Source organism: Phocoena phocoena, chromosome 3 (genome assembly GCF_963924675.1).
Source record: "Phocoena phocoena chromosome 3, mPhoPho1.1, whole genome shotgun sequence".
NCBI lineage: Eukaryota > Metazoa > Chordata > Mammalia > Artiodactyla > Phocoenidae > Phocoena > Phocoena phocoena.
In genome coordinates, this window is record NC_089221.1 from 154,155,150 (window position 1) to 154,180,260 (window position 25,111).

Here is a 25,111-nt window from a genome sequence, read left to right on the forward strand (position 1 = left end):
CTGACTTCAGTACCAAGCTTATAAAGTCTATTTCTACCTATAATTTTAAAAAGTGACCTGTTGTATTTTTGTCTTGCCTTCCATGGTTTTATTTTTCACATTTAAATCTTCAATCCATGTGGAATATACTTTGGCATAAGAAGAGAGCTAAGAAACAAAATATTATGACTGCATTGAACTTACCCCTGGGAAGAGGCGGTCCCACCATGTGAGTAGCTCTTGATATGCGAGACATTTAATAATCCCAATGTACAAAGTTACACGACACCTCACGGAGTGAAGAGTTGCACCTGTCATCCAACGGCTGGCATAGAGTTGGCCAAGATGGGATCTTCCCACAGCTTTGGGGAGTCTCTACTGGGTCTAAACCAGATGTGCTCAATAAATTTTGGGTGAGTGGGAATGTGCTTGCTAGTTGCTATTTTACCCTTTGCATAATCAACAACACCTTCTGAAACCAACAACACACCACTCTATTCTGGAGCCATCTGGAAAATTCTCAGTGATCTTCTGTTTTAGTAGAAAAAACAACAGAGTGAAAGGCTAACTTTGTATTTCATTGCCCTTGGTTTGAACTTCTGTGTACTTTCTAATAAATTTTTTTAATATTAATTATCATTTTTAAAAATTCCATTAGATTTCTACAGAATTTAATGAATTTAATGAATATAGTGGGCTCCCTCTAGTGGTCACAAGAAAATCTCCAATTCCCAAAGGTCAATACATAACCTCTTTTAAGAGTCTGCAATTTACATTCAGACTTCAATGCAAATTTTTGTGAATTTCCCCTTGCCAAAAAGTTACATTAAGATTGGGAAAAAAGTTTATATATCAGTGCTAATAACTTCCTAATATGCAAATGGACATATGATAGCTAGAAAACACGAAAACTTATCTGAAATCAACTAATTTTGTTCTTCATGTTTTTTTTCCTTACAGTTCACTGAGAATGGCATGGTATAAGTGGTTTAATTTGTGTATCTAAGCATGTTAATGTCTTCTTAATAAATATTCTGTATTTAAACAAACAAACAAAATTAACAAAACGTCTTGAGCGCCCTCAAGACTTTTATTTACAGGACACAGTACATTTTACAATTAATAGGTTCAGAGTGGCTAGATGATGCCTTAAGAGAAGACTTCTAATTATTTTCTTCCATTCATCAGTGGGTCTACAAATTGGTTCATAAGGCCACTGTCCAAAACTATGCTTATCATCTTCCCTTCTAAATCCCTCTTTGGGGATTTCCTGTTTCTGTTCAGGATATCACCTTCCCCCGGGCTTCCAGCTTTGGGCACCTCTGTCCCCTCCCGTGCCCATCCATCCTGCTTATGAGTTTTGTCCACCACATGGCCCAGTGCCTCTCACAGCTGTTCCCTGCCATCAATTCTCATGGCCCTCATTCAAGTTCTCATGACCTCTCCTCCAGGGCAGTCATTCAGCAAATATTTACCACCCCTTCTCCACATGCCCAGCACTGTTCTAGGTTCAGGGGACGCATCGGGGAACAAGACAAGAATGTCCGCATCCGGAGCACCCTCTCAGTGGGCTTCTCTGCTGAAGCAAACTTGTGATCCAGTCCATCCTCCATGCTGTTTCTAGAGTCCTCCTCTTAAAGCTGAACTCTACTCACATACCTTTCAACTGTGTCCCATGGAATGAAGCTCACATCCCTCCATAATCAAGACCCATCCTCACCTCTCATTATCACCTTCCAACCAAACAGAGCTCCCTGACACTCCCAGAGCTCCCCTCTGCCTCTGCTCAGTATGCCAGGTCTTGTGGAATGTGTCCCCCATCCCAGCTGGCTAAGATGTCAACCAGTCTTCAAAACCCTGCCCAACTGTCATCTTCCCCCACCCAGGCCTCCTTGATCTGAGGTGATCTCTCCCTCCTTTCAATTTCTGTGGGACATTTTTCTTAGAATTCTTCCCATTCTCAATATATTATGGTTCCTGTATGTGTGCCATCATCCTCTAACAACTGGGTCCGCAATTCCTCTAACAATCTTAATCAATATCACCCACAGGACAAGCACAAAATAGGGTAGAGAGAGATGAATGTATGAACGAATGAATGAATTCTCCAGAGAATTCTGGCCAAAAAAAAAAAAAAAGAAACAGACACACAAATTATCTTCTTCAACTTTGTACAGTCTGACATAATGGGATAAACTGCCATTAAACTACTTAGTTTTACCACGAACGCAAGTCAACTAGGATTTAACACATTAAAAAAAGTATCATTTAAAAAAATTCTACAAATAAGAAATAACTCAAAGTAGGATAACCATTTTTTGCTTCAATGTAGTAAGAAAGCATCCCCCCACCCCCTCCCCGCTGCCTTAAGCAAATTCCTAAACCTACAAATACAGTAAACAGGCTGAATAGAGTAACTGACCATTTCTGTTCCACTCTGCAACATTTGCCATAAACTGTCAATGAAATGTATCAGGTTCTGTATCATTTCTGCATTGTACTTCATGTCCTCCTACGCAGAGTTTCACTCCTCTGCTCAAACTTCCAAACATTTTCACAGAGCAGCGAATTTCTAACTCTGATAAATCTGTTTATTAATTTCTGGGAAGTCACCCTACACTGCAAGCACAGTCCCTATCATTTGGAAACCACACGCCATGTCTCTGGGATATTATGCAAGAACACAAAAAGGCACAAAAAGGAAATGAAAAGTATTACTGTTTTTCTGAAAAGTTCCTAATACTCTCCAGGGCAGGTTGAGCCCAGTTAGAAACCAGTACAAACTGTGCAAAGGGGCAGAGCCCCAGGTTTTGCATGATGAGGCCTTCCGGATGCCGTTAGTGGCTGACAAGAGTTCACAGGCCACACGTGTGGCCTTTCTGGTTCCCTCACTTCTGGGCTCTGTCACCAGCATTTTCTCACCCACATCCCAGAAGAACGTGCCAAGGAAGTCTGTCAGGCCTTTGTTCCTTCCCTCCAGGATATTCCAGCCAACCGCCAACTCTGAATCGCCTCGTCCCTACCTCTCTGGCAGCCCTGGCAACAATCAGGAAGCTAACAGGCTGCACACAGTGAGTCTGGACTGGCCTGGGGGCAAGGGATCTGGGTTCCTGGTAACCACTAACTCACTTTCAGGAAGCAGTGCCAGGCCCTGCTACAAACTCTCTACAAGCTCATTCAATCCTCGCACGATTCTATGAGGTAGGTAGTATTAGAAACCCCACTTCACAGATGAAAAACTGAGGCACCGGGAGGATAAGTTCGAGGTCATGGAGTTGGTAAGGGACAAAGAATTTGTTTTTTAATTTATTTATTTAATTTATTTTTGGCTGCATTGGGTCTTCATTGCTGCATGTGGGCTTTCTCTAGTAGCAGCGAGCAGGGGCCACTCTTCGTTACGGTGTGCGGGCTTCTCATTGCAGTGGCTTCTCTTGTTGCGGAGCATGGGCTCTAGGCGCACAGGCTTGAGTAGCTGTGGCACACAGGCTCAGTAGTTGTGGCGCATGGGCTTAGTTGCTCCACGGCATGTGGGATCTTCCCAGGCCAGGGATCGAACCTGTGTCCCATGTATTGGCAAGCGGATTCCCAACCACTGCGCCACCAAGGAAGTCTGGGACAAAGAATTTGAATCAGGCAGTCTGGGTCCAAAATTCAAGTGCTTAATCACTGAGCTGCACTGTCTGTTGGACAAGCTCAACAGAGGGAAGAGACTTATGTGCTTGAAGTGGAGGCAAGCCTCTGGTCAAACTCAGGGTCTGTCCGTAGTCCCCACTTAGGACCACCTGGACAAGTCTGGCCAGCTGCCCCCAGAGCTGGACTGAAGTGGTCATCTATTATTTATGTCTGCCCAGCTGCATCTCTTTTCTCTTTTTCTGGGAATAGCACTCTACTTTTTCTTGAGGTAACCACCCTTCCCCACTCTCAGCCTACATGATTCTGGTAGTGTCAACCCTCCCCCACAACGGCCTCCCCCCAGGTCCAAGACCAGTCACATGACCCAGACCTGGCCAATCAATGTGTCCCATCCTCCAGGAATAGCAATCAGTACAAGGAGAGGCATCTGCCCCAAGCCAGGCCAATCAGGGTCAATGCTGGGACTTCTTTCTTTAATCACAGTAAAATACAGACAAAATTTAAATATCATTTTAACCATTTAAAAGTGCACAATTTCACGGCATTTAGTACCTTCACAATGTTGTATAACTATCGCCACTATCCATTTTCCAGAACTTTTCCATCTTTCCAAACAGAAACTCTGTACCCAGCAACAATAACTCTCTGTATTAGTCTGCTTGGCCTGCCAAAACTAAGTACCATAGTTTGGGTGGCTTAGACAACAGAAATCTATTTTCTCACAGTTCTGGAGGTTATAAGTCAGAGATCAAGGTGTCAGCAGGGTTGGTTTCTTCTGAGGCCTCTCTCCCTGGCTTCATGTCATCTTCCCTCTGTGTGTGTCTGTGTCTTAATCTCTTCTTATAAGGACACCAGTCATAGTGGATGAGGGCCCACCCTAATGGCCTCACTTTACCTTATTTACCTCTTTAAAGACCCTGTCTCAAATACAGTCACATTCTGAGGTACTAGGTAGGGGTTAAGACTTCCACATTTGAATTTGGAAGGGGATACAATTCAGCCCATAACACTCCCTATTCCCCAATGCTGACACCTTTGAGAAAGGGGAGTGCTCTATTTGCTGGGGTTGCTGAGAAGGTCTGATATACTTCTGGGACTGTTGGTGGCCACTTTCCCACCCCAAGGAGACAGTGTCTGAAAATGACTCAGGGAAGAGCTGAGAGGCGGAGAGAGACCCCTGAGCCCAGACATACCTGAAACTGGCTGTACCTCTGACCTCTCTATTCCAGTTGTGTAAGCTCATAAGTTTCCTTTTCGTTTGTTTATTTTATTAATGTAATTAAAAGAGTTAGTTAAGGTAAGGAGCTTTTACACCAGAATGGCCCATATCTCCAGGATGTGCAGAATGTGCCCACTCGGCAGCTGTTTAAGCATCAGAGTCAAATGCAAACCTCTCAGGCTCCAGGGTGCTGGCCCCGACCCATCCCTTGGGATGCTCACATGTTCACAGCACAATGGGGACTGGGTCGTGCCTGAGTCTCCCACAGAGCAGACTTCGGGGCCACCCCCTGCAACATTCCAGAATTGCTGCTCTGGTGGTGGTGCCCCAAACAGACTGAGGGCTCCTATCCTTTCAGCCCAGTGACCCAAAGCCCTGCAGCAGTGCCTGGCTCATGACGGGCTTCAGTACAGAGCATGAGGAAGGCAGAGAACCGGGCAAGACAACAGTCCTCCTTCCCTCCAACAGTTCCCTGAAGGACAGTCTGTAAGAACACAGGATGGGAAACAATTCAAACGTCCTTGGGGTGTGGACTGGCCAGGTACCTCACAGGACAGCCCAACAGGATTTTGTCTTTTAACCCAAAACAAGGTAACACCTGCTCTCTGATACATGGAATGATTCAGACCATCTCAGAGGGAAACTGCAAACCGAGAAAGCAACACCGGGACAACAACATATACCATTTGCATAAAACCAGGAGGGGAGCTTCTCACTGAAATGTATCTAAATGACCTTAAAAACCTCAAAAAACTGTCCTACATCATAACCACCAGCCACACATGACAATTTAAGATTAAACAAAAAAAGTTTTTATTGAAGTATAGTTGATTTACTAAGTTGTGCCAATCTCTGCTGTAGAGCAAAGTGACACAGTTATACACATGCATACGCTCATTTTTATATTCTTTTCCATTATGGTTTATCACAGGATATTGAATATAGTTCCCTGTGCTACACATTAGGACCTTGCCGCTTATCCATTCTAAATTAAACAAAAATTTAAAATTCAGTTTGTCAGTTGCACTAGCCATGTTTCAGGGGGCTTGGTAGCCCCACATGGCTAGTAGTGGCTGCTCGATTAGCAGAGAGATAGAATATTTCCATCATCACAGAAAGTTCTATTGGAAAGGGCTGCTCAGAAGGACATCAGCAAATGGGTAAAGGGCCCCTGGAAAGAGGAGCAGGAGAACCGGGGGAGAGGAGGGGAGGGGAATTAGTTTTCACATGTAATCTTTTGTAGTACTTGAATCTTTCATCACATATTATTTCCTATTCAAAAATAAACATTTAAAAACTTTAAACACATTTTAAAACAATAAGTACATAAGTAACATAAGAAAAGAAGACGTTGGAATCCCCAGGTACATGGGTAAGCCACATGAATCTACAGCCCTGAGCTCTCCGCTGAAGGAAGAGAAGTCTCTTTTGAGGCAGGTGTATGAGGAAGAGCCGCATGAGGGGGCTCCCAGGTGGCAGCCCCACACACCTGATTCAGACCTGGTGGTGTAGGAAGTTCCTATGTCCGCCACATTTTGATTATCTCAGCAACCTTATAATTAGGGTGATTAACGGTCCCATTTATTTTAGTTTCCTAAGGCTGCCACAACAAATGACCACAAACTAGGTGACTTAACATGACAGAAACCTATTGTCTCACAATTCTGGAGGCCAGAAGTCCAAAACCAAGGTGTTGGCAGGGCTGGTTCCTTCTGAAAGCTCTTAAGGAGAATCCCTTCCACGCCCCTGTCCAGCTTCTGTGGCTGCCGGCTATCCCGGGTGTTCTTAGGTTTGTAGATGCATCACTCTGGCCTCTGCCTCCGTCTTCCCATGGCCTTCTCCTCTGGGTGTTTCTGTGTCTCAAATCTCTTACCTCTGACTCTTATAAGGACACTCATCATTGGATTTAGGGCCTACCCTAAACCCTGGATGATCTCATCTCAAGATCCTTAAATTAATTATGTCTGCAAAGACCCTATTTCCACATAAGGCCACATTTACAAATACCAGGGGTTAGGACTGGGACATATCTTTTGGGAGGGGGGGACACAATTCAACTCACTATACCGTTTTATAGACAAGGAGCTCAAGGTTCAAGGGCCTCTCACTTGCCTGAGGTCACAGGGCTAGTTCAGAGCACAGCTCTGCCAGTCCTCCCACCACTGACTCCAGCAAGAGAAGAATCTTGACCTTCCAGCCCGAAGCCTGCCCCTCCCTTCAGCCTCAGAGCTCCCCGAGCACCCACTTCACAATGGGTAACACACACAGAAGAGCCACCCCCTTCTCTGGCCTCGCTTATCTGTCTTGCTGCATCCTAGGATCTGACAAAAGATTACACTGTCCTCTGGGCCGTGGGAAGGAACTGGGCTAGGGGGATCTGCGGGTATCTCAGATGAGATGGGGTATCTCAAATGAGGGTGGTCTGCATGTCCAGACTCCAAAAGTCTGCAGGGCAGATCAGAGTCAGGGAGAAAGGGAATGAGGTAAGGTTTCTGGTATTGGAGAAAAAGCCCTCTGTGCTTTTTATGGCAGAGGAGAATGTGCCAGCCTACGGGGTTTTGCACTGATAAAGGGCTCTAGTCTAAAGTGCTCAAGTGAGTTCTCCAGCTCAAGGTGACAGGAGAGAAAGAGCAGATGTGGACATGGGTGTGCACTGGGGCCTGGCAGAGGCTGCGGTGCTACACTCCCTGGGCCACGCTGACCATACCTGCCAGGACAGCCTGATCACAGCCACAAGCCCCTCGGACAACCCTCATCTACATAACTCACATGAATTTACAACCATTCAATACTCAGAAAGAAAGAGCAGGGGAGGAGCAAGAAGAATTGTTTTACACATTTTGCAGATCAGCCAAAAATTCATTGGTGGAGCTGATTTTTTTTCCCCCACTGAATTGCAATTTCTGACTTCCTGATCTGCTCATGACATCATTACTTATCATGTCCTTTTCCCTCCTATTAAAACCTCAGAGTTCCTATGAAAGGCTAGCTCAAGCTCGACTGTAAAATCCTCTTCCACTGGGTCCCCAGAGACTGAATTTTCACACCATGGGTCCATCTTTGCACAAATCTCAGGACATCTCCGAATCTGGAGATGTTAACCATCAGTAAACTTGGTTTCTGGACCAGGTGAAGTGGTTTCGGAAATGCCAGACAACTTGGCTAATGGAAGGCATGACAGCAAGGAACAGGGCCCCTGGGTTCAGCTCCCATGTTCTCTCACCCCGTCCGGCATGGTGGGTCATCTGGGAATTGTTACAATTTTCCACTCATTAACTGATATTACATACTGTTCTATGAGAGGATAATTCTAACCCTGAAAACACTGGGGCTGAGACTACACCCCTAAATTCTCAGTCATAATACATGCAAAGCTCCAATGAGGACAACTGGAAGATCGATATGAATCAGGATTTGAGCCACATGGATCAGGAACCAACAAATTCTCAATTCTAGTCACAGCCGTCCTGGTCTACACCATCAAAACCCAAGACAAATGATTATTTGAACAAATCAGACCACGTTTCCTGCTCCTTTCCTCTGCCTCCACCAAAGAAATGAAAACCAAGAAAAACTATATTTGCCAGATTATTCCTCTACCCACCACCCCTCATGTTCGAAACAGAGCTAGGGTCACAATGTTAACACTGTTCGGATGGCTCATGTCTGTTTCTCCATCTTTAAAAGGGGATGGCTGCTACTTTCCTAGCATCTAAGCCTTTATTATAAGTCATCTTGAAGAGTTTCTTAGCTCTTCCACCAATACCACCATCCCCATCAAACCAAGTCAGTTAATTTTGCCAGAATCTTTAATGACACACCTACCAGGGAAGATGATGTAGGAAGAAAGGCCCCAGGACAGTCCACAAGGTACCACAGACAGCCTGAAACCCACAGTGATTCTCTTGACCATGGCCTTGGCAGTTTCGGGTAGACAGGAGAGAGAAGACCAGGCCTATGGAAGTTAGGCGCCAGCAACAATCAAACATCCACTTACCTGGGGGACAGACACAGTCCGTCGGCGCTTCTCGAACTGTCCGGAGCTTGACTGGTCCCTCCATCTTCTGAACCAGGAAGAAAAGGGGGGAAAAAATAAGGATGAGTTTTGGAGCGGAGAGGGGTAGAAGCGGAAAAACAGCAAAAACCAACATATTTGAAAGATCTACAGTGGTGGTGTTGGTGCTTTCAAGAACAGTTTTTAAAAGGTCATTAAATTCTACAGGCAGTTTTGGAATGAAATAAACATTAAGCAATTACTTGGGAGTCCCTGAATAGAAGATGACACGTTTCTGCTTTGTTAACAACATTTTCAAATACAAATCCAGGAATGACAAAGGGACCCGGTAGTCCCTGGTGTGAAGATAGGAGGGCAGAGCAGAGGGAGGCCAGGTAGGGCCAATCAAAACTCACTCTTGAACATCTTTCCCTGCTCCGGAGACCACCCCTATCCAACCCCAGGGAGCCCAAGAGGCCCCTTGGCTGCAGCCCCTCCAAGCCCACTGGCTTCAGACCCAATGGCCCAGGGCTAATCCACCCTGATGACATTTTCCTTTCTTCTTACCAGTGGGGATCCTAGGCCTAGAAAATTTAGTTCAGTACAATTTAACAAGAATCTCTACACATGCCCAGCCCTGTGCTAGATTTGGGTGAAGGGAAAAGAACTACCACAAAAATGTAGTCAAAAGTCACAGCTCTGCTATTACGACAACTCACAGTACAGCCCTGGCATAATCATCACCTTATGTGACACTAGGGTAACCTCTGAGGCCTGAATTATTGTCCCTGCCTCACAGACAGGGGATACAAACTTGGAAAAAATAAGAAATTAATCCCCAATCCCAAATCTAGGTTTAGGGGAGTGAAGCAATTGGCCCATAATCCCCAAACTAGCCAAGACTTGAGTCCTGACAAGAATATACAAAGTATTAACCTTTCTCTAGGAAAAAACAAAACAAAAACAAAAACCAAAAACTCTTCCTAAAAGCAAAACAAAGCAAATCTCAAATGTGCTAACTTGAGTTAAAAATGCATACTACCACTAAAAGGGTTACTTAAGGTTCAAACTTAAAAATGTAATTTTTCTCAATAAAAAACATAGTAAAAACGCAAATACAAATATCTGGAAAATAGCACAGCAAACAAACAAAAATGTAATTTTTAAATCACTGTTTTAGAGGAGGTGAGAAGGCACTCCCAGTCTTGAGCCCTTGATCACCAAGCCTGGAATTTTCACATAAGAAGGGGCTGAACAGGGAATTCCCTGGAGATCCAGTGGTTATAACGGACTCCACGCCGAGGGCCTGGGTTCAATCGCTGGGCAGGGAACTAGGATCCCAGAAGCCGTGCGGCACGACCATGAATGAATGAATGAATAAATAAATAAATAAGAAAATAAATAAATAAATAAGAATGGGCTGAACAGCCCAGGACCAGGAGCCTGAAATAAAAAATGTAACCAGGGGAGGCTCTGGCCCCTGCAAAGTACTTCCAAGTTCCACCTCCACTCCAATCTGCCAGCCTTGCCCTCACTTTCCAGATGGGCCACAGAGGCTGGTACTGACAAGAGACAGAGTTAAGGCCAAGGTTTTAGAGAACTGGAAGATGTATGATTTTGAACCCTGTGGTGGAGGTGTTTGTGAAAGCAGTACCACAACAGAACTTTTCTGTCCTCCCCACACCTCTTAAACCCCCCCAAGGCCTCGGCTTGTCCCAGAAATCAGAACCTGGCTAGGCCTCTTGGCCCTGGGCTCTCAGCTCCTGTCCAGACCCACACCTGCCACTCACTCCTGCTTAAGTCTGGGGAACTCTTCCCTAGAACCGCCCACTGGGCCCAGAGCCACCCTGCAAGCAGTCCAGCCAGCCCTGAGCCTCCAGAGGTTCCCCCCTCCGCCCCGCAGCTGCCACAGGCTCCTACCAAGTGGGTGAGACCACAGCAGCAGCAGATACCACCTCCACCCCCACCCGACCCCAGGCCATGTGCACTGGAGTCTGGAGCATCCCAGCCATGCCCATCCTCACTGTACTGGAACGCTGCAGTAGGTGCCCGCGATGCACGTGTGAGCAGGACCTCAGAACTCACTTTTCCCCCATTATACTTGCAGGTACTATTACAGAGTTCAAAATTCACTTGGAAAAAGAATCCAGCCTTCTAGTTTAAGCCAGTCAATTTGTATGAGAAGCTCTCAGCTGTTTTTATCATTTCTAGAAAGACTAGAAGCTACGCTAATTTCCTTTTTTTAAAAAAATGACAAAAGCATTTAATGCTAAAAAACAATTAGCTTTCAACAAGTGCTATCACATCTGGGCAGCTCCCCTAAGGGGAAGGGGGCTTTATCAAATACTGATAGGAAACACAATTACTTTTAAGCTACTCTTATCTACAAACAAAAACTAAACAGAAAACTATTCAAGAAAGGAAAAAACGTATTGTTAATGCTAGTAGATGGGATCATAAATAACTGATTGAGTTTTTGTTTCGTTATTTATTCTAACTCCTTTTATGCATTTGTTTTTCTGGATTAGATAGTGAATCTGCAAAGTTTTATCTTAGTCCTCTATCCTCCCCCCCACCCCCCCAACTCCCACCCCCAACTCTGGAGTTGAAACATCCCTACTAGGAACACAAAGTGAAATGTCTGTATTAGAAACCCAGTCCCACGAACTTTATTTCCATGCCTTTATTATTTTTTTTAATTCTAAGAAAACATTCTTTTGTGTCCTGGTTTGTAAAAATGATTCAAAAGTCTCAACTTTTTACATTCAATTATCTGGCAGCACCCCTAGCATCTGCAAACAATATGGTCCTGGTTTTACATATGCAAACAAGTCCTGACTCCAAAAGTAAATAAAGAATGAGTTTCTGAGAAATGACCGGAGACTTTGGGAGTGTTCCCTCCAGAAGTACTGAGAAGGAGAACTTGGAGTTGGGGGGGGAAAGAGCTGAGAGAAAACTAATCAGAGAAAATCATGGTTTCCAAAAAAGCATTACATGGTCAGATGATAAATTTATCAATGATCTGTTGAAGCATTAGTCTCAAACTCTTCACCAGATATTTGATCACATCCCTGAACAGCTGTATTTTGATGAAATATAGATTAATATACAAAAAAGGATGTAATGTTTTATTTCTGCAAAATGCTACAGATAAAGCCACAAAGACATTCCTATCCTTTGACAGAAAATTCCTACTCTAGGGAGTATATCCCAAGGAAATAAATCATCAGGAGCAAAAAAATGATATTCATGAAGTTGTGCCGCAAAACAGTGGGAGTACTTTAGTGAAGGATGGTGAATCCCCTTCATGAAACTGTCATATCTTCATCAAAAGTCATTATGAAGACTATGTAGCAACAAGGAAAAATGTTTATGATACAATAAATAATGTTTACATATGTGTAACAATGCAGGCTGGGATGGCAGCAACTACCAAAACATCAACCCACTTGGGTGTAGGGATTACAGTGATTTACTTCTTTAAAGTTCTTTCCGTGTTGTAATATCTCAGCGAAAAAAAAAAAAAATCCCGGGGAGGAGAAAAGCCAAAATGAAGCCCTAAAATCTCCCTGCCTAGGATAATTTTTGAATGACAGACAGATGATTCTGTCTCCTCAGGAAACTAACTCCAGGATCAACCCTGAAAGTACACACAGGCACCACAAACACCAGAGGAAGACTTTCGGAGGATCAATCCTGCCCTGCTACAGTCACATCCTCTCTGCCTTCTTTCCATCCCCCCTAGGGAAGGGCCCATGTGTACATTCTTATGGCCACCAGCAACTCAAGACGGCAGCATTTCCTGGCCTCTTTAATATTCTTTTTTCATATCCCACCATGGTGATGATGAGGATAGCAAATATAAAGTATTATTATCATCAAGTTTATTGATTACTTACTATGTGCCAGGCACTGTGCCAACAACTGTTATCTTATTGAGTCCTCCCAAGAACCCCCATGAGGCTAGGACTATTTTTTTTTATACTCATTTACAGATGAGAAAATTGAGACTCAGGGCAATGTAAGTGTCAGGACTGGACTTGAATCCTGGTATCAACTAACTTCAACCACAAAGTAAGAGAACCTCTGCTTACCAGCAATTTTAATGTCTAATAAATTAAAGAGTTGCTACAAAAAAAATCCAGGCCATACGAAACTATAGGGACTGAAATTAGGTCAGTGGTTGCCAAAGGTTGAGGGAGTAGGAGGAATGAAACACAAGGAGACTCATGGAGGAGCTGTGAGGTGATGGAACTGTTCTGCATGGTGCTGGGGTGATGGATATACTCCAAGCATTTGTCAAAAACTATTGGACCATACATCACAAAGAGGAAACTTAAATGGATACAAATTTTAAAAAATAACCAGGATGCTGGAAAATCCCAGGGTGGAATGCAGGCTGAAACAAATTAATATAACTATATTAAGATTACATGACATAACCTCACTGAAGGTAGTGGGGAAAAACATGTAACTGACCTAAGTCACTTTGCAAAATACTGTTTCAATTGAGAACTGTAGGGCTGAAGACCAAAAGAACTGTCCATAAATGCTATACTCTGGTAGGTACAGTTGTTTCACACAGGGGTACAGGGTAGCAATTTTGAAATTACTATACATATATATTGGGATTGAACAAGTGAGTAAATAAACTATGGGTAATGAGAGCCTAGTTTCTCACTGTCCAAGAAGAAGTTATAAATAAGCAAAGGGGGAAGCTGGATTAGTCAGAGACATTACTATGAGGTCATGTTTATGTTATGCACACAGACAGATGCATACAGAAATAATACAGTTTTGTGAATATAGAGTGAATAATAACCCAAGCTGCCTGCAGAGAAGACCTACAGCCAATGACACCCTAGTAGCAACAAGCACATTCAGCACCTAGATCTTGGTTTCTAAATACCATTCTCCAATAAAAAGAACCATGACTCCTTGGAGAAATGACTGATTCTAGAGCCAGGGCAGGAAAAATACAAGATAAGCCTAGAGTATCTTGCAGTGCCAGAAAATAAGGAAGTGCTTTAAAAAAGGGGGGCAGTACATCAAAGAAACAAAACCAAAGCAAAAGAATTCAGAATGGCAAAAGCTGGAGCAACAAAATAAATGATGTAGTATTGAATTATAATCCAAAGAATAAATTAAATATCCATGAGTCCATACTGATATAAATGATTAGATAAATAAATACATACATAAATAAATAAATAGGGAAAAGAGACAAATCTTCCTTACAGAAGAATTCCAAGTAATTTATGTAGATACTTCCCTCTCCAGGAGGTGGAGCTAAATTCCCCTCTCCTTGAGTATGGCCTGGACTTACTTAGTGACCTACTTCCAAAATGTAGAGTAGGGAAAGGAAAACAGTAACTTTATAATGGAGAACTCTAGCAGATACCACTTTAATCAAGTGATCAAGGTTAATGTCACCAGTGATAGGTCATGTTGACATCATAGACCACTGATGTGATATCATGATAGTGTCAATCCACCTGAGTGGTATTCTTCCCAAACACTAGTAACCCAGTCTAATCATGAGAAACATCAGACTAGCCCAAATTCAGCAACATTCTACACAATACCTGACCAATATGTCTTAAAATTGTCAGTCATAAAACACAAGGAAAGACTGAGGAGGAGATATGACCACTAAATACAATGTGGTCTCCTGGGTGGGATCCTGGAATAGGAAAAGGACATTAGAAGAAAAACTGGTGAGAAGATCTAAATAAAGTCTGTAGTTCACATTAAAAAATGGATAGCAGAATTACAAAGTCATTTACCACTGATTAAGATATAACTTTGTTATTTTATATAACAGATTATTCTTTTTTAAAAAGTTAAGGTCAAACTCACATAGCATAAAATTAACCATTTTAAAGTGAACAATTCAGTGGCCTTTAGGGGATTCATAATGTTGGGCAACCACCCCTTTTATGTAGTTCCTTCTATCTAGTTCCAACACATTACCATTACTCCAAAAGGAAATCCTGTACCCATCAAGCAATAGCTTCCCTTTCCTCCCTCCTCCTAGCCACCAATCTGCTTTCTGTCTCTATGGATTAACCTATTTTGGATATTTCATATAAAGAGAATCACACAGTATGTGACCTTTTGTGTCTGGTTTCTTTCACTTAGCAAAATGTTTTTGAGATTCATTCACTTTGAATCATGTGTCAGTATTTCATTCTTTTTTACGGCTTAATAGTACTACATTGTATGTACATACCACAATTTGTTTATCCATATATTCCTTGATGAACATGTGGGCTGTTTCCACCTTCTGGCTATCGTAAATAGTGCTGCTATGAACATAAGTGGACGTGCATGCATTGTTTTAATACCTGTTTTCAATTCTTTTGGGTATATACCTAGGAGTGGAATTGTTGGGTCATATGATAATTCCATATTTAACATTTTGAAGACCCACCAAAATTTTCCACAGTGGCTGAACCATTTGACATCCCCACCAGCAGTGTATGAGGGTTCCAATTTCTCTCCATCCTCACCAACAGATCCTAATGGATGTGAAGCTGTATCTCATTATGGGTTTGACTTGCATTTCCCTAATGACTAATGATGCTGGAGCACCTTTTCATGTACTTGTTGACCATCTGTATATCTTGTTTGAAGAAATGTCTGTTCAAGCCCCTTGTCTATTTTTAAATTGGGTTGTTTGTCTATTTAAATTGGGTTGTTTGTCTATTTGTTCATGAGCTCTTTTTTTGATGAGTTCTTTACATATTTGGATACTAAATCCTCATCAGATATATGATTTGCAAATATGTTCTCATATAATAGATCCATTCTTGATCAGAATTCTAACCACCTCCAACTGAGACACAATATGAGAGTGTGAAAATCATCTTGAAAACTGGAGGTGACGGGAGTGGTCCATGGCTTCATGCTCATCTTCACATTAGTCATTTTTTTTTCACATTAACCTTTATTGAAATCTTGCTAGATGAATAGTGGGTTATTATTACTCATGAATTTGACCTGGTTCTTTTCAGTTAATAGTAATTATATTCATTTTCCATTGTTGCATAACAGATTTCCACCAACTCAGCAGTTTAAAATAACACAAATTTACTATCTTACGGTATTTGTGATCGGAAGTCTAGACACAGATGAACTTGGTTTTCTGCTCAGGCTCTCATGAGGCTAAAGTCAATGTGTCATCTGAGGGCTTCTAGAGCTCTGGGTCCTCTTTCAAACCCATGTGGTTCCTGTGGTCTGAGGCCCCCATTCTCTTTCTAACTGCTGGCCAGAGGTCATTCACAGTTCCTTGCCATGTGGTCCCCTCCACACACCCTCTCATGCTTCAAGGAAGGGTCCAGTCTTTTTTAAGGACTCACCTAATTAAGTCAGGCCCACCAAGGATAAGCTTTTTAACGTAACTCAATCATAGGTTGAGTAACTCAATCATATCATCATAATCACAAGTTCTGCCTACACTCATGGGGAGGGAGTTATACAAAGTGTGTACAGCAAGGGGTGGTAATCTTGGGAGCGATCTTAGAATTCCACCTGCCAGAGTATTGTATCACAGTTCATTTTTTACTTTTGACAAATGTACTATGGTTATGCACATATGTACATAATATGTTTCTATACAACTAAAATTATTCGAAAAAATTTAAAAGGCTACATCATGGATTTCAACTTTCAGGCAAGACGGAGTAGCAACAACTAGATTTACATAGGTACATAGGTACAATATGTTTCTATAAATCTAAAATTACTACCCTAAATTTAAAAGGTCACATTATGGTTTTCTACTTCCAGGCAAGAGGGAGTAGTAATGACTAGATTTACTCTCCTGCCCAAAACAATATCAAAAACCGAAACAAAAATAGAAATCCCACAAATAAGATATATGAAGCAATGGTTTTGAAGATATAGGGATCAAGCAAGGAAAGAGACTGATCCTCAGAGACACAGAAAACGACTACTCTGGCTTCCTGCCTGGGGAGAGTTTCCAGGATGTGGCACAGGGAGAGGAAATACAGGTGGAACCTGGCAACTGTGAGTGCAGGGATGCCAAGGTAGTTAGAGTTTGCAGAGCAGAGGACCTGGTAGGTGAGAGCTGCACACAGAGAACCATGGAGACCTTCAAGGGTCCTCACAGGGTATTCCACAGAGGGTTGATCAGCACGTGTGTGAAGAAACAACCTGAAGCCAGGGAAAGGATTAGAGGGAACAGTGCCCAGCTCTCACAGGGCTGGGAAGAGCATCTGTTCAGACACTGAGTAGGGTACCAAGAAGGGTCCTGCCTCAGTGGTAGGGAATAATCAACCCTACACTAAATATAGCTCTGATTCCAGCTAATGAATCTTAAAAACAAGATCCAAAAGGATCAAACTATTACAAGTAACATCTATGACATAACAAAGCTCGTGAATATTGATAGAAATATAAAAATATCCAGCACCCAAAGAGGTAAAATTCATAAATGTCTGGCATATAATCAGAAATTACCAGCAGGAAAATAGACCCCATAATGATCAGAAAAATCAATTAATTGAAAATGACCCACAACTGCCACAGGTGTTAGAATTAGCACACAAGGACCTTAAAACAAGAAATATAACTGCATAGCGTATGTTCAAAAGGTTAAGTAGAGAGAGCAAAGATACTAAATGACCTGAACTGAAATTCTAGAGATGAAAGCTATCATGTCTGAGATGGAAAATAGGGTAGAAAGGATTAATGGAAGATTAAACATTGCAGAGGAAAAGATTAGTAAACAGAAACTATCCAAAATGAACACAGAGGGAAATTACTATTTTAAAAAGAAAGCATGTCAGTGAACTTTGGGATTCAAGTGGCCTAATACGTGTGTAATTGCAGTCCCAAGGGAGAGGAGAAAAAGAGCAGAATAGAAAAAAATATTTGAAGAAGAAATGGCCAAGAAGTTTTTCAAATTTTGATGAAAACTATAAACTCACAGATTAAAGACTCTTAATGAAACTTAAGCAAAATAAACACGAAGAAAACTACACCAAGCCATATCATACTTGAATTGCTTAAAACCAGGGATAAAGAGAAAATCTTAAGAGCGGCCAAAGAAAAAAGACATTATATGAACAAATGAAACTCGCATATACTGCTGATGGGAATGTAAAATGATACAATGTTTTTGAACAATGGTTTGGCAGTTTCTTAAAAAGTTAATCACCATCCCGCGTGCCACGGAGCGGCTGGGCCTGTGAGCTGTGGCCGCTGGGCCTGCACATCTTGAGCCTGTGCTCCGCAGCGGGAGAGGCCACAACGGTGAGAGGCCCGTGTAACGCAAAAAAAAAAAAAAAAAAAAAAAGTTAATCACACATCTATCAGATGGTCAACCATTCCATTCCAAAGTAATATACCCAAGAGAAATGAAAGTATATTCCACACAAAGACTTGTACATGAACGTTCATGGATGTTTATTTGTAACAGCCTCAAACTGGAAATAACCCAAATATCCATTAACAGGTGAAGGGATAAACAAATTGTGGTATAGCCATATAATAATACTCAGTACTGAAAAAGAATGAACTGACAATGTATGCAAAAGAATCAAAGAAACTCTCAATAATTATACTGAGTGAAGGAAACCAGGCTCCCCTCCCCCAACAAAGAATACATACAAAAATCTTAACAAAAGGAAAGCTAATTAATTGTGTAGAAATCAGCAATACTTGCATGGCAGGTGGGAAAGAATGGAAGGGAGAGAATTCAAGGGGGAAAGAGGAAAGTTTTGAGGGTCATGGACATGTTCATCTGTGGGGATTTCACAGGTGTACACATATGTCAAAATGTAGCAAATTACACATTTCAAATATGTGGAGTTCAGTGCACTTCACGTATAACCTAACAAAAGCCAAAGGACAAGGGCACCCAGGTCCTGGCTCCCACAGGCTTGGCCGGCTGGTGGGGCAGGCATCCTGGGCTCAGGAAGCATCAGTTCACCACCCTGAGCCTCAGCTTCCACGTCGGTGTCAGGTAAACGTCACAGCAGAGCCAGTTGAAGACAACCAGTGAGAACAGCTAGCCCAAACCAGCCATCTGGCAGGAGCTCAGAAACTTTTCTCTTAGGAATGTGGGTTTAATCAGTGACTCCCATTGGCATGCTGAGTGACTCTCTTCTAAACCACATGGGCAAACATTTCCTTAAAGGTCCCTGTTCAGTCCCAAAATACAGAAGTGTGTTTTGAAAGGTTTGGTCTGCAAACAAAATGCAAGTCTTCAGTAATCGTTAATTCATGTTCCCATTCATTATTTTTCAAGGACGCACACATGACTTCCCATCAGAACCCGCTTTCTAAGGTTCATCACACTGGCCTGACAGAAAGAAATCCCATCAACAGCCATGGGAGGGGAATGAACAGTTTCCATCATGGCTTCTTTTTTTTTAGCCATACAGAGTGGCTTGTGGGATCTTAGTTCCCCAACCAGGGATTGAACCCGAGCCCTCAGCAGTGAGAGTGTAGAGTCCTAACCACTGGACTGCCAGGAAATTCCCTCCATCGTGGCTTCTGACATGTTGAGGAGAGCCCTCAGGCTGCTCCCATGTGTGGCTTCCAAGCCTCCTCCATGCCACAGCCCAGCTGCCATGTCAGGCCTGCTTGAATCCCCACACTGGGCTCCAACTGTTCCTGCTGGCCCCTGCCCTCTTCATCCTGCCCACAGTGAACGTCTGCAGTTTCCCTGATGTGTCAAGTCTGATTAGATGGTGGTATGGGCTGAATCGTGTCTCCCACCAAAATTCATGTGTTGTAGTCCTAACCCCTGATCCTTCAGAATGTGGCTGTATTTGGGATAGGGTTTTTAAAGAGGTAATTAAGTTAAAGTGAGGTCATTAGAGTGGGCCCTAATCCAATATGACTGGTGTCCTATTAAAAAGAGGAGATTCAGACGCAGATACACACAGAAGGAAGACCATGTGAGGACACCAGGAGAAGATGGCCATCTGCAAGCCGAGGAGAGAGGCCTCAGGAGGAACCAACCTGCTGACACCTAGAGTTTGGACTTCTAGCCTTTAGAATTATGAGAAAAGAAACATCTGTTGTTTAAGCCACCCTGACTGTGGTACTTTGTTAGGGCAGCACCAGCACACTGACACAGATGGGGTCCCTCAGACACCCCGACCCCAACCCCATGCCTCCTTCAGATTCCCCACCATCCCCAAGTGAACTGAAGTGAGAGAAGGCTGAATGGACCTGGGGCCTTGATGCCAGGCAGACTGAGAAGTTTTCACCTTACCAGCCCACAGGTGATGAGCGGCACTGAGGGTTGATGGGGTGAGGAGAGGGACACACCGCTGAGAATATTTAGGAAGATGAGTGAGAAGAATGCACAGTGGCCAGACCTGCCTATGGCATGGACTCAGAGAGGCAGCGTTAACTGAACAAAAGCCCAGGAAGAGATCATCAGCAGAACCAGGACCGGCTGGGCTGAGTTATACTATGGTGCTTCTTCCAGCTCAACTCATTCAAGGCCACGCCTAAGGTGTGAGCTTCATCATAGGAGCCGGAAGGAGGAGGAGGAACTGTCCCCAGGAAGGACCTGGCACTGATGTTAGCAGTCCCGACAGCCCCGAAGCTAGGATTAGCCAAGTGGGGAGTGGTTAAGGAGAGAACTCCTGGCCCCTCACTGTCCGGAGCAGTCCTGGGAAGGGGCCTTACTCCATCCTCACAGAAAAGCAGTGAAGCAGACACCATCACCCTTTTTCCAGAGGAGGAAGATGAGGCTTGGAAAGCCAACTGATTTGTCCCAGGACACAGTGGCCAGTTTAGAGGCAGCTCCAGGCTCAAACCCAGGTCTCCCAGATCTGGAGCAACAGCATGAGCTGTGCCAGGCCCAGTCAGGGGATCTTCAAGGTGGGACAACTTCTGTGGGGAGGCAAGAGGTCAAGCTGGTCTCACCCTTCCCGCTTCCTTCCCAGCTCCTGTGTGCACATAAGTGTGCATATGTGCCTGCACACACCCATACACACCCCCACACATGCACACACTTATATTCATATACACACTTAGACACATACGCGCACTCACATATATATACACACTCACATACAAGCAGCATGCTCACATGTGTGCACACTTGCTCTCACACGCATACACACCCACACGCATGCACACTCTCGCGCTCTCCCAGCCCTCGCACTGGCTCACCCTCACACACACATACTCTAATCCCATTGCCATGTGAACTTGTCCTTCGTTTGTCTGAACCACAAGATGGATCTGAAAACAAGATGCTGTAGGTGATAACAGCCCATACATCACACAAAAAGGCACAGTTAAATAAATGGACAGACCTTGGTTTTTGTGTGATGATCCTCCTTGGAGGCCCAAGTTAAGTAGATTTTATTTAAATTGTCTTCTGAAAACACCAGAATTCTTTCTAACTATTTTATGATTTGTTTCACAACATAAAAGTTGGAAGCAAATTCTGTTTTAAAAGTTCATATTACCCATTGGAAGGCACTTTCCCCACCCAAGGTTTTGTGGCTACATCAGAAAAATAAAGGTTTTCTCATTTACCAATATGAATAGAAGCAGATGTGTGTGAGGCCTCCAATTCATTAGTTTAATCATGAGCATTTGGGAGTATTTGTGCTATATTGCATAACCACAAAAACAGACTAACATTAATTAAAGCAAATTTATTGGCTGTTTGAAAAATCCATATAATAATTTTCATGAATAATTAGATTTTTATTTTGGTCAAAACTGAAATTTTTTAAGTGGAAAATCTCATTCTGCTCAAATGAGAGACTGAAAAAACGTGGCTATGAAGCTAATGCAGTCTTTGCCTTTCTTCAACAACCAAGTCACATTTCTCTGGCATTGACTCAGAGACTGGACATGTGTTAATACCTTTTTCACTTCTGTATGGCCTTAACAGGATGGCAGAACCCCAGTGGTAAAAGGATCTTAAGATCATCCTTGTAACCACAGGACTTCCTATCCAATTAGCAAACAGAGACATTCCTTCTGGATTCAGTCAAAGAAGAATTCCAACAAGAAGAACGATTTTCAGAATGTGTACGATGCACTGAGCTCTTCGGACATATCAACTTGTTTAATCCCCACAGAAACTTTATAAGGCAAGTACTATAATCCCCATTTAACAGATGAGCAAACTGAGGTTTGGAAAAACAGCAATTTACCTGAAGCTACACAGCTGAGAAATGACACAGCTGGGATGTGAACCCAGTTCTGCTTAAAGCTAAAGTCTTCCCCACCACCCTCCACATTGGACACCTGTGGAGGATGTCCACACTGGCAGAAAAAGCTGCCACTGCTCCAAGCTCAAGTATTGTTTCCATGGGGGGCTGCTGTGAGGCTGCAGAAAGGGCTCAGAGCTAGGAGTCAGGTCGCCCAGGCTCAGGCGCACGCTGCCACCTGGGGCTGGTCACTGTCACTTCTGGGAGGGTGAAGCCTATCTCTCAGGGGTTGGGATGGGGCTGTTAAGAAACACCACAAGGAAGAATACGTGACCCTTCTGTCCAGGGCGGGCACTTGGGAGGCCCTCAACTGTTTCCCCTGTAGTCTCCAGGAGTACAGTGGCATGCCTTTCTTTAAATCTATATCTGCAGGGAATTCCCTGGTGGTCCAGTGGTTAGGACTCCACACTTTCACTGCCGAGCACCCGGATTCAATTCCTGGTCGGGGAATTAAGATCCCACATGCCATGCAGTGCAAAAAATAATAATAATACATAAAATAAAATCTGGTAGGGGAGACATAATACACTTTTTTAAAAAACTATATCTGCAAACTTATTTTTTCTCCCAGTGGTTGGTGCTTAGTACTGAAATATGTTTCCAGACATGATGAAGGGATGTTTTCTAAGTGTCTGTGTCAACAATTAAAGATTAATCCTGATCCTACACATGGAGAAAATCGATTGGGGAGGAGCTGGAGGTCGTGTGTGGCCTACAGAGAAGTTTACCGAACAGAGTTACATTTGCTCACAGAATTAGAAGTCCGGTACTGCAAAACACTACTCAAGGAGGGTTCTGCACCAAACCAACAAATGAGCCTAATTCTGAGATGAAATCTTCAGAGTTCTTCCAAATCTTATTTTAAGACTTCTTTATCATTTGCTTTTGCTTTTGCTTTCAAAAACAGCAACAGACCCAATTGAAATGAAAGTTCAACCAAAAGACAGATTGAATCCACTTTTCCCATCATAAAACTTGAAGCATGATTTCACAGTGGTGCAACAGTTTTGGGATTCCACAGGAGGATGAACATGTATGTCATGGACAAACTTGGATGGTCCAAAATCAAGACAAAAAACAAAGCCCTAAAAATGATCCTCTTTAGGCAGGTACTCTACATCATAAAAAATAACAGAAGTAAGAAACTTTCCCCATAAAACCATCAGCTGTCTGTGCCAACGAAGATGTGGAGAGGCCTAGATGCCGTGTTGACAGAGGGATGCCGATTCCACTGATGGAACCCTATGTGGTCACGAAACATGACCATAAAGACTGTGCAGCACCTGGAAAAATGTGTTTGATAAAAGGTTGGAATATACAGAAGCAACGTGTAAATGGTGTGTGCACTTAGGTACACATAAATCTGTCCATCCATATAAGAATTGGAAGGGATCGTGCAAAACGTTAAATGTCCTTGTTTTAGAGTGATGGGATTATCAATAACATTAATCATGTTAAATCGACATACATCTTGGTTATTTAAATTTTAAAAAGGGAGGAAGGGGAAGGGTTGCCAAGCAGGTGTGCTATTTCCCAACATTGGGTCTAACATCCTAAAGGAGGTGGCCACAGCCCAGGAGCAGTGGGAGCTGGGGAGCTGCTGAGCAAAGAGAAAAGGGTTTGAAAGAACTCTGTCTCCCACCAACACCTAACAATGCCTAGTGGGGGGCAGGGATCAGAATAATTAAGGGAAAAGGGGGAAATGTGTAGAAATCTGTGGTGAAGGAGAGGTCTCCCTGAAGGTGTAGGATTACACCAAAGGCCTTTGGGACCCTGACACTGAAGAACAGCAGGATCTAGTGCTCAGAGCTCACCCTGGGCTGTACAAGCTACTCTGTCCAGCCCTCCCTTCTCTTCCTGAATCACCCTGGCCCCTCCCCACAGGCTGAGCAGTGCTCTCAGCCCTGCCTCATGCATAGAGAACTGAGGCTCTGGACCAGCCTGGGCCACACAGCCAGCAGGTGGTGGCTGCTACAGACTGAATCATTGAGCCCCCCACCCCCCTGTAATGGGATTAGGTGATGGGGGCTTTCAGAGGTGATTAGGACATGAGAGTAGAGCCCTCATAAATGGGATTAGTGTTCTTATAAAAGAGACCCCAGAGAGCTCCCTCAACCCTTCTGTCTGCCATGAGAGGACACAGGGAGAAGACCGCCTATGAACCAGGAAGCGGGTCTACACCAGACACCAAATCTGCTGGCGCCTTGATCTTGGACTTCCTAGCCTCCACAACGGTGAGAAATAAATATCTGTTGTTTAAGCCACCCAGTCTGTGGTATTTTGTAACACCAGCTTGAACGGACTAAAGACGGTGGCCTTCTGATTCCTTGTCCAGAGAGCTTCCTCTTCAAACACAGGTCCCTCAAGGCCACCCTGACACACAGCACCAGGCAAAGCTGGGCAACCTCCTGGCCTCACTGCTCCAGGTCACTGGGACTCAGGGCACCCCAACAGATTCCTCAACCAGTCCGGAGAGGAGCCTCCTTTCGCATGAGTACACTCCTATGGGGAGAACACTCCCTGGTAAGCAGATGAAAATGGGCTGAAGGGGGACTTCCCTGGCAATCCAGTGGTTAAGACTTCGACTTCCAATGCAGGGGGTATGGGTTCTATCCCTGGTGGGGGAGCTAAGGTACTACATGCCCCACAGCCAAAATACCAAAACATAAAGTAGAAGCAATATTGTAACAAATTCAATAAAGACTTAAAAAAAAAAAAAAAGAAAAGAAAGTGGGCCGAGGAAGGTGGGCCCCAGGAGCAGGCGGCCCTGACTGCCCTCGGCTGGACATGAAACTCATATAAAGGGTGGAGAGAACACACCTGTCCTTATCACTCCTCCTTCCAAGGCCTCCTGCTGACCTGAGGGAGCTCAGGCCTGGCCTGTGTGCCTGGAACAGGTCATGGCCTCCCTCTTAGTGACATTTCTCCCTTGTAAAACAAGGACAATAACCTCTGTCTTCCACAATTCATGATGCTGTTGTGGGAAAGTTTTAAGATTTTAAGTTATCCTATAACTTGTTAAGCTCACATTTTGTGAGCGCATTATATTCAGAGAGAAATACAGAT

The 25,111-nt window shown here is 43.5% G+C and overlaps 1 protein-coding gene across 1 annotated transcript in view; it reads right to left on the minus strand.

Moving 5' to 3' along the window:
* COL23A1 (collagen type XXIII alpha 1 chain) overlaps positions 1-25,111 on the minus strand; it is a 365,892-nt gene that overhangs the window by 318,281 nt on the left and 22,500 nt on the right. Inside the window, exon 2 of the mRNA XM_065873754.1 lies at positions 8,829-8,895. Coding sequence (XP_065729826.1) covers positions 8,829-8,895 — 67 coding nt within the window. The remainder of the gene's footprint in view (positions 1-8,828; positions 8,896-25,111) is intronic.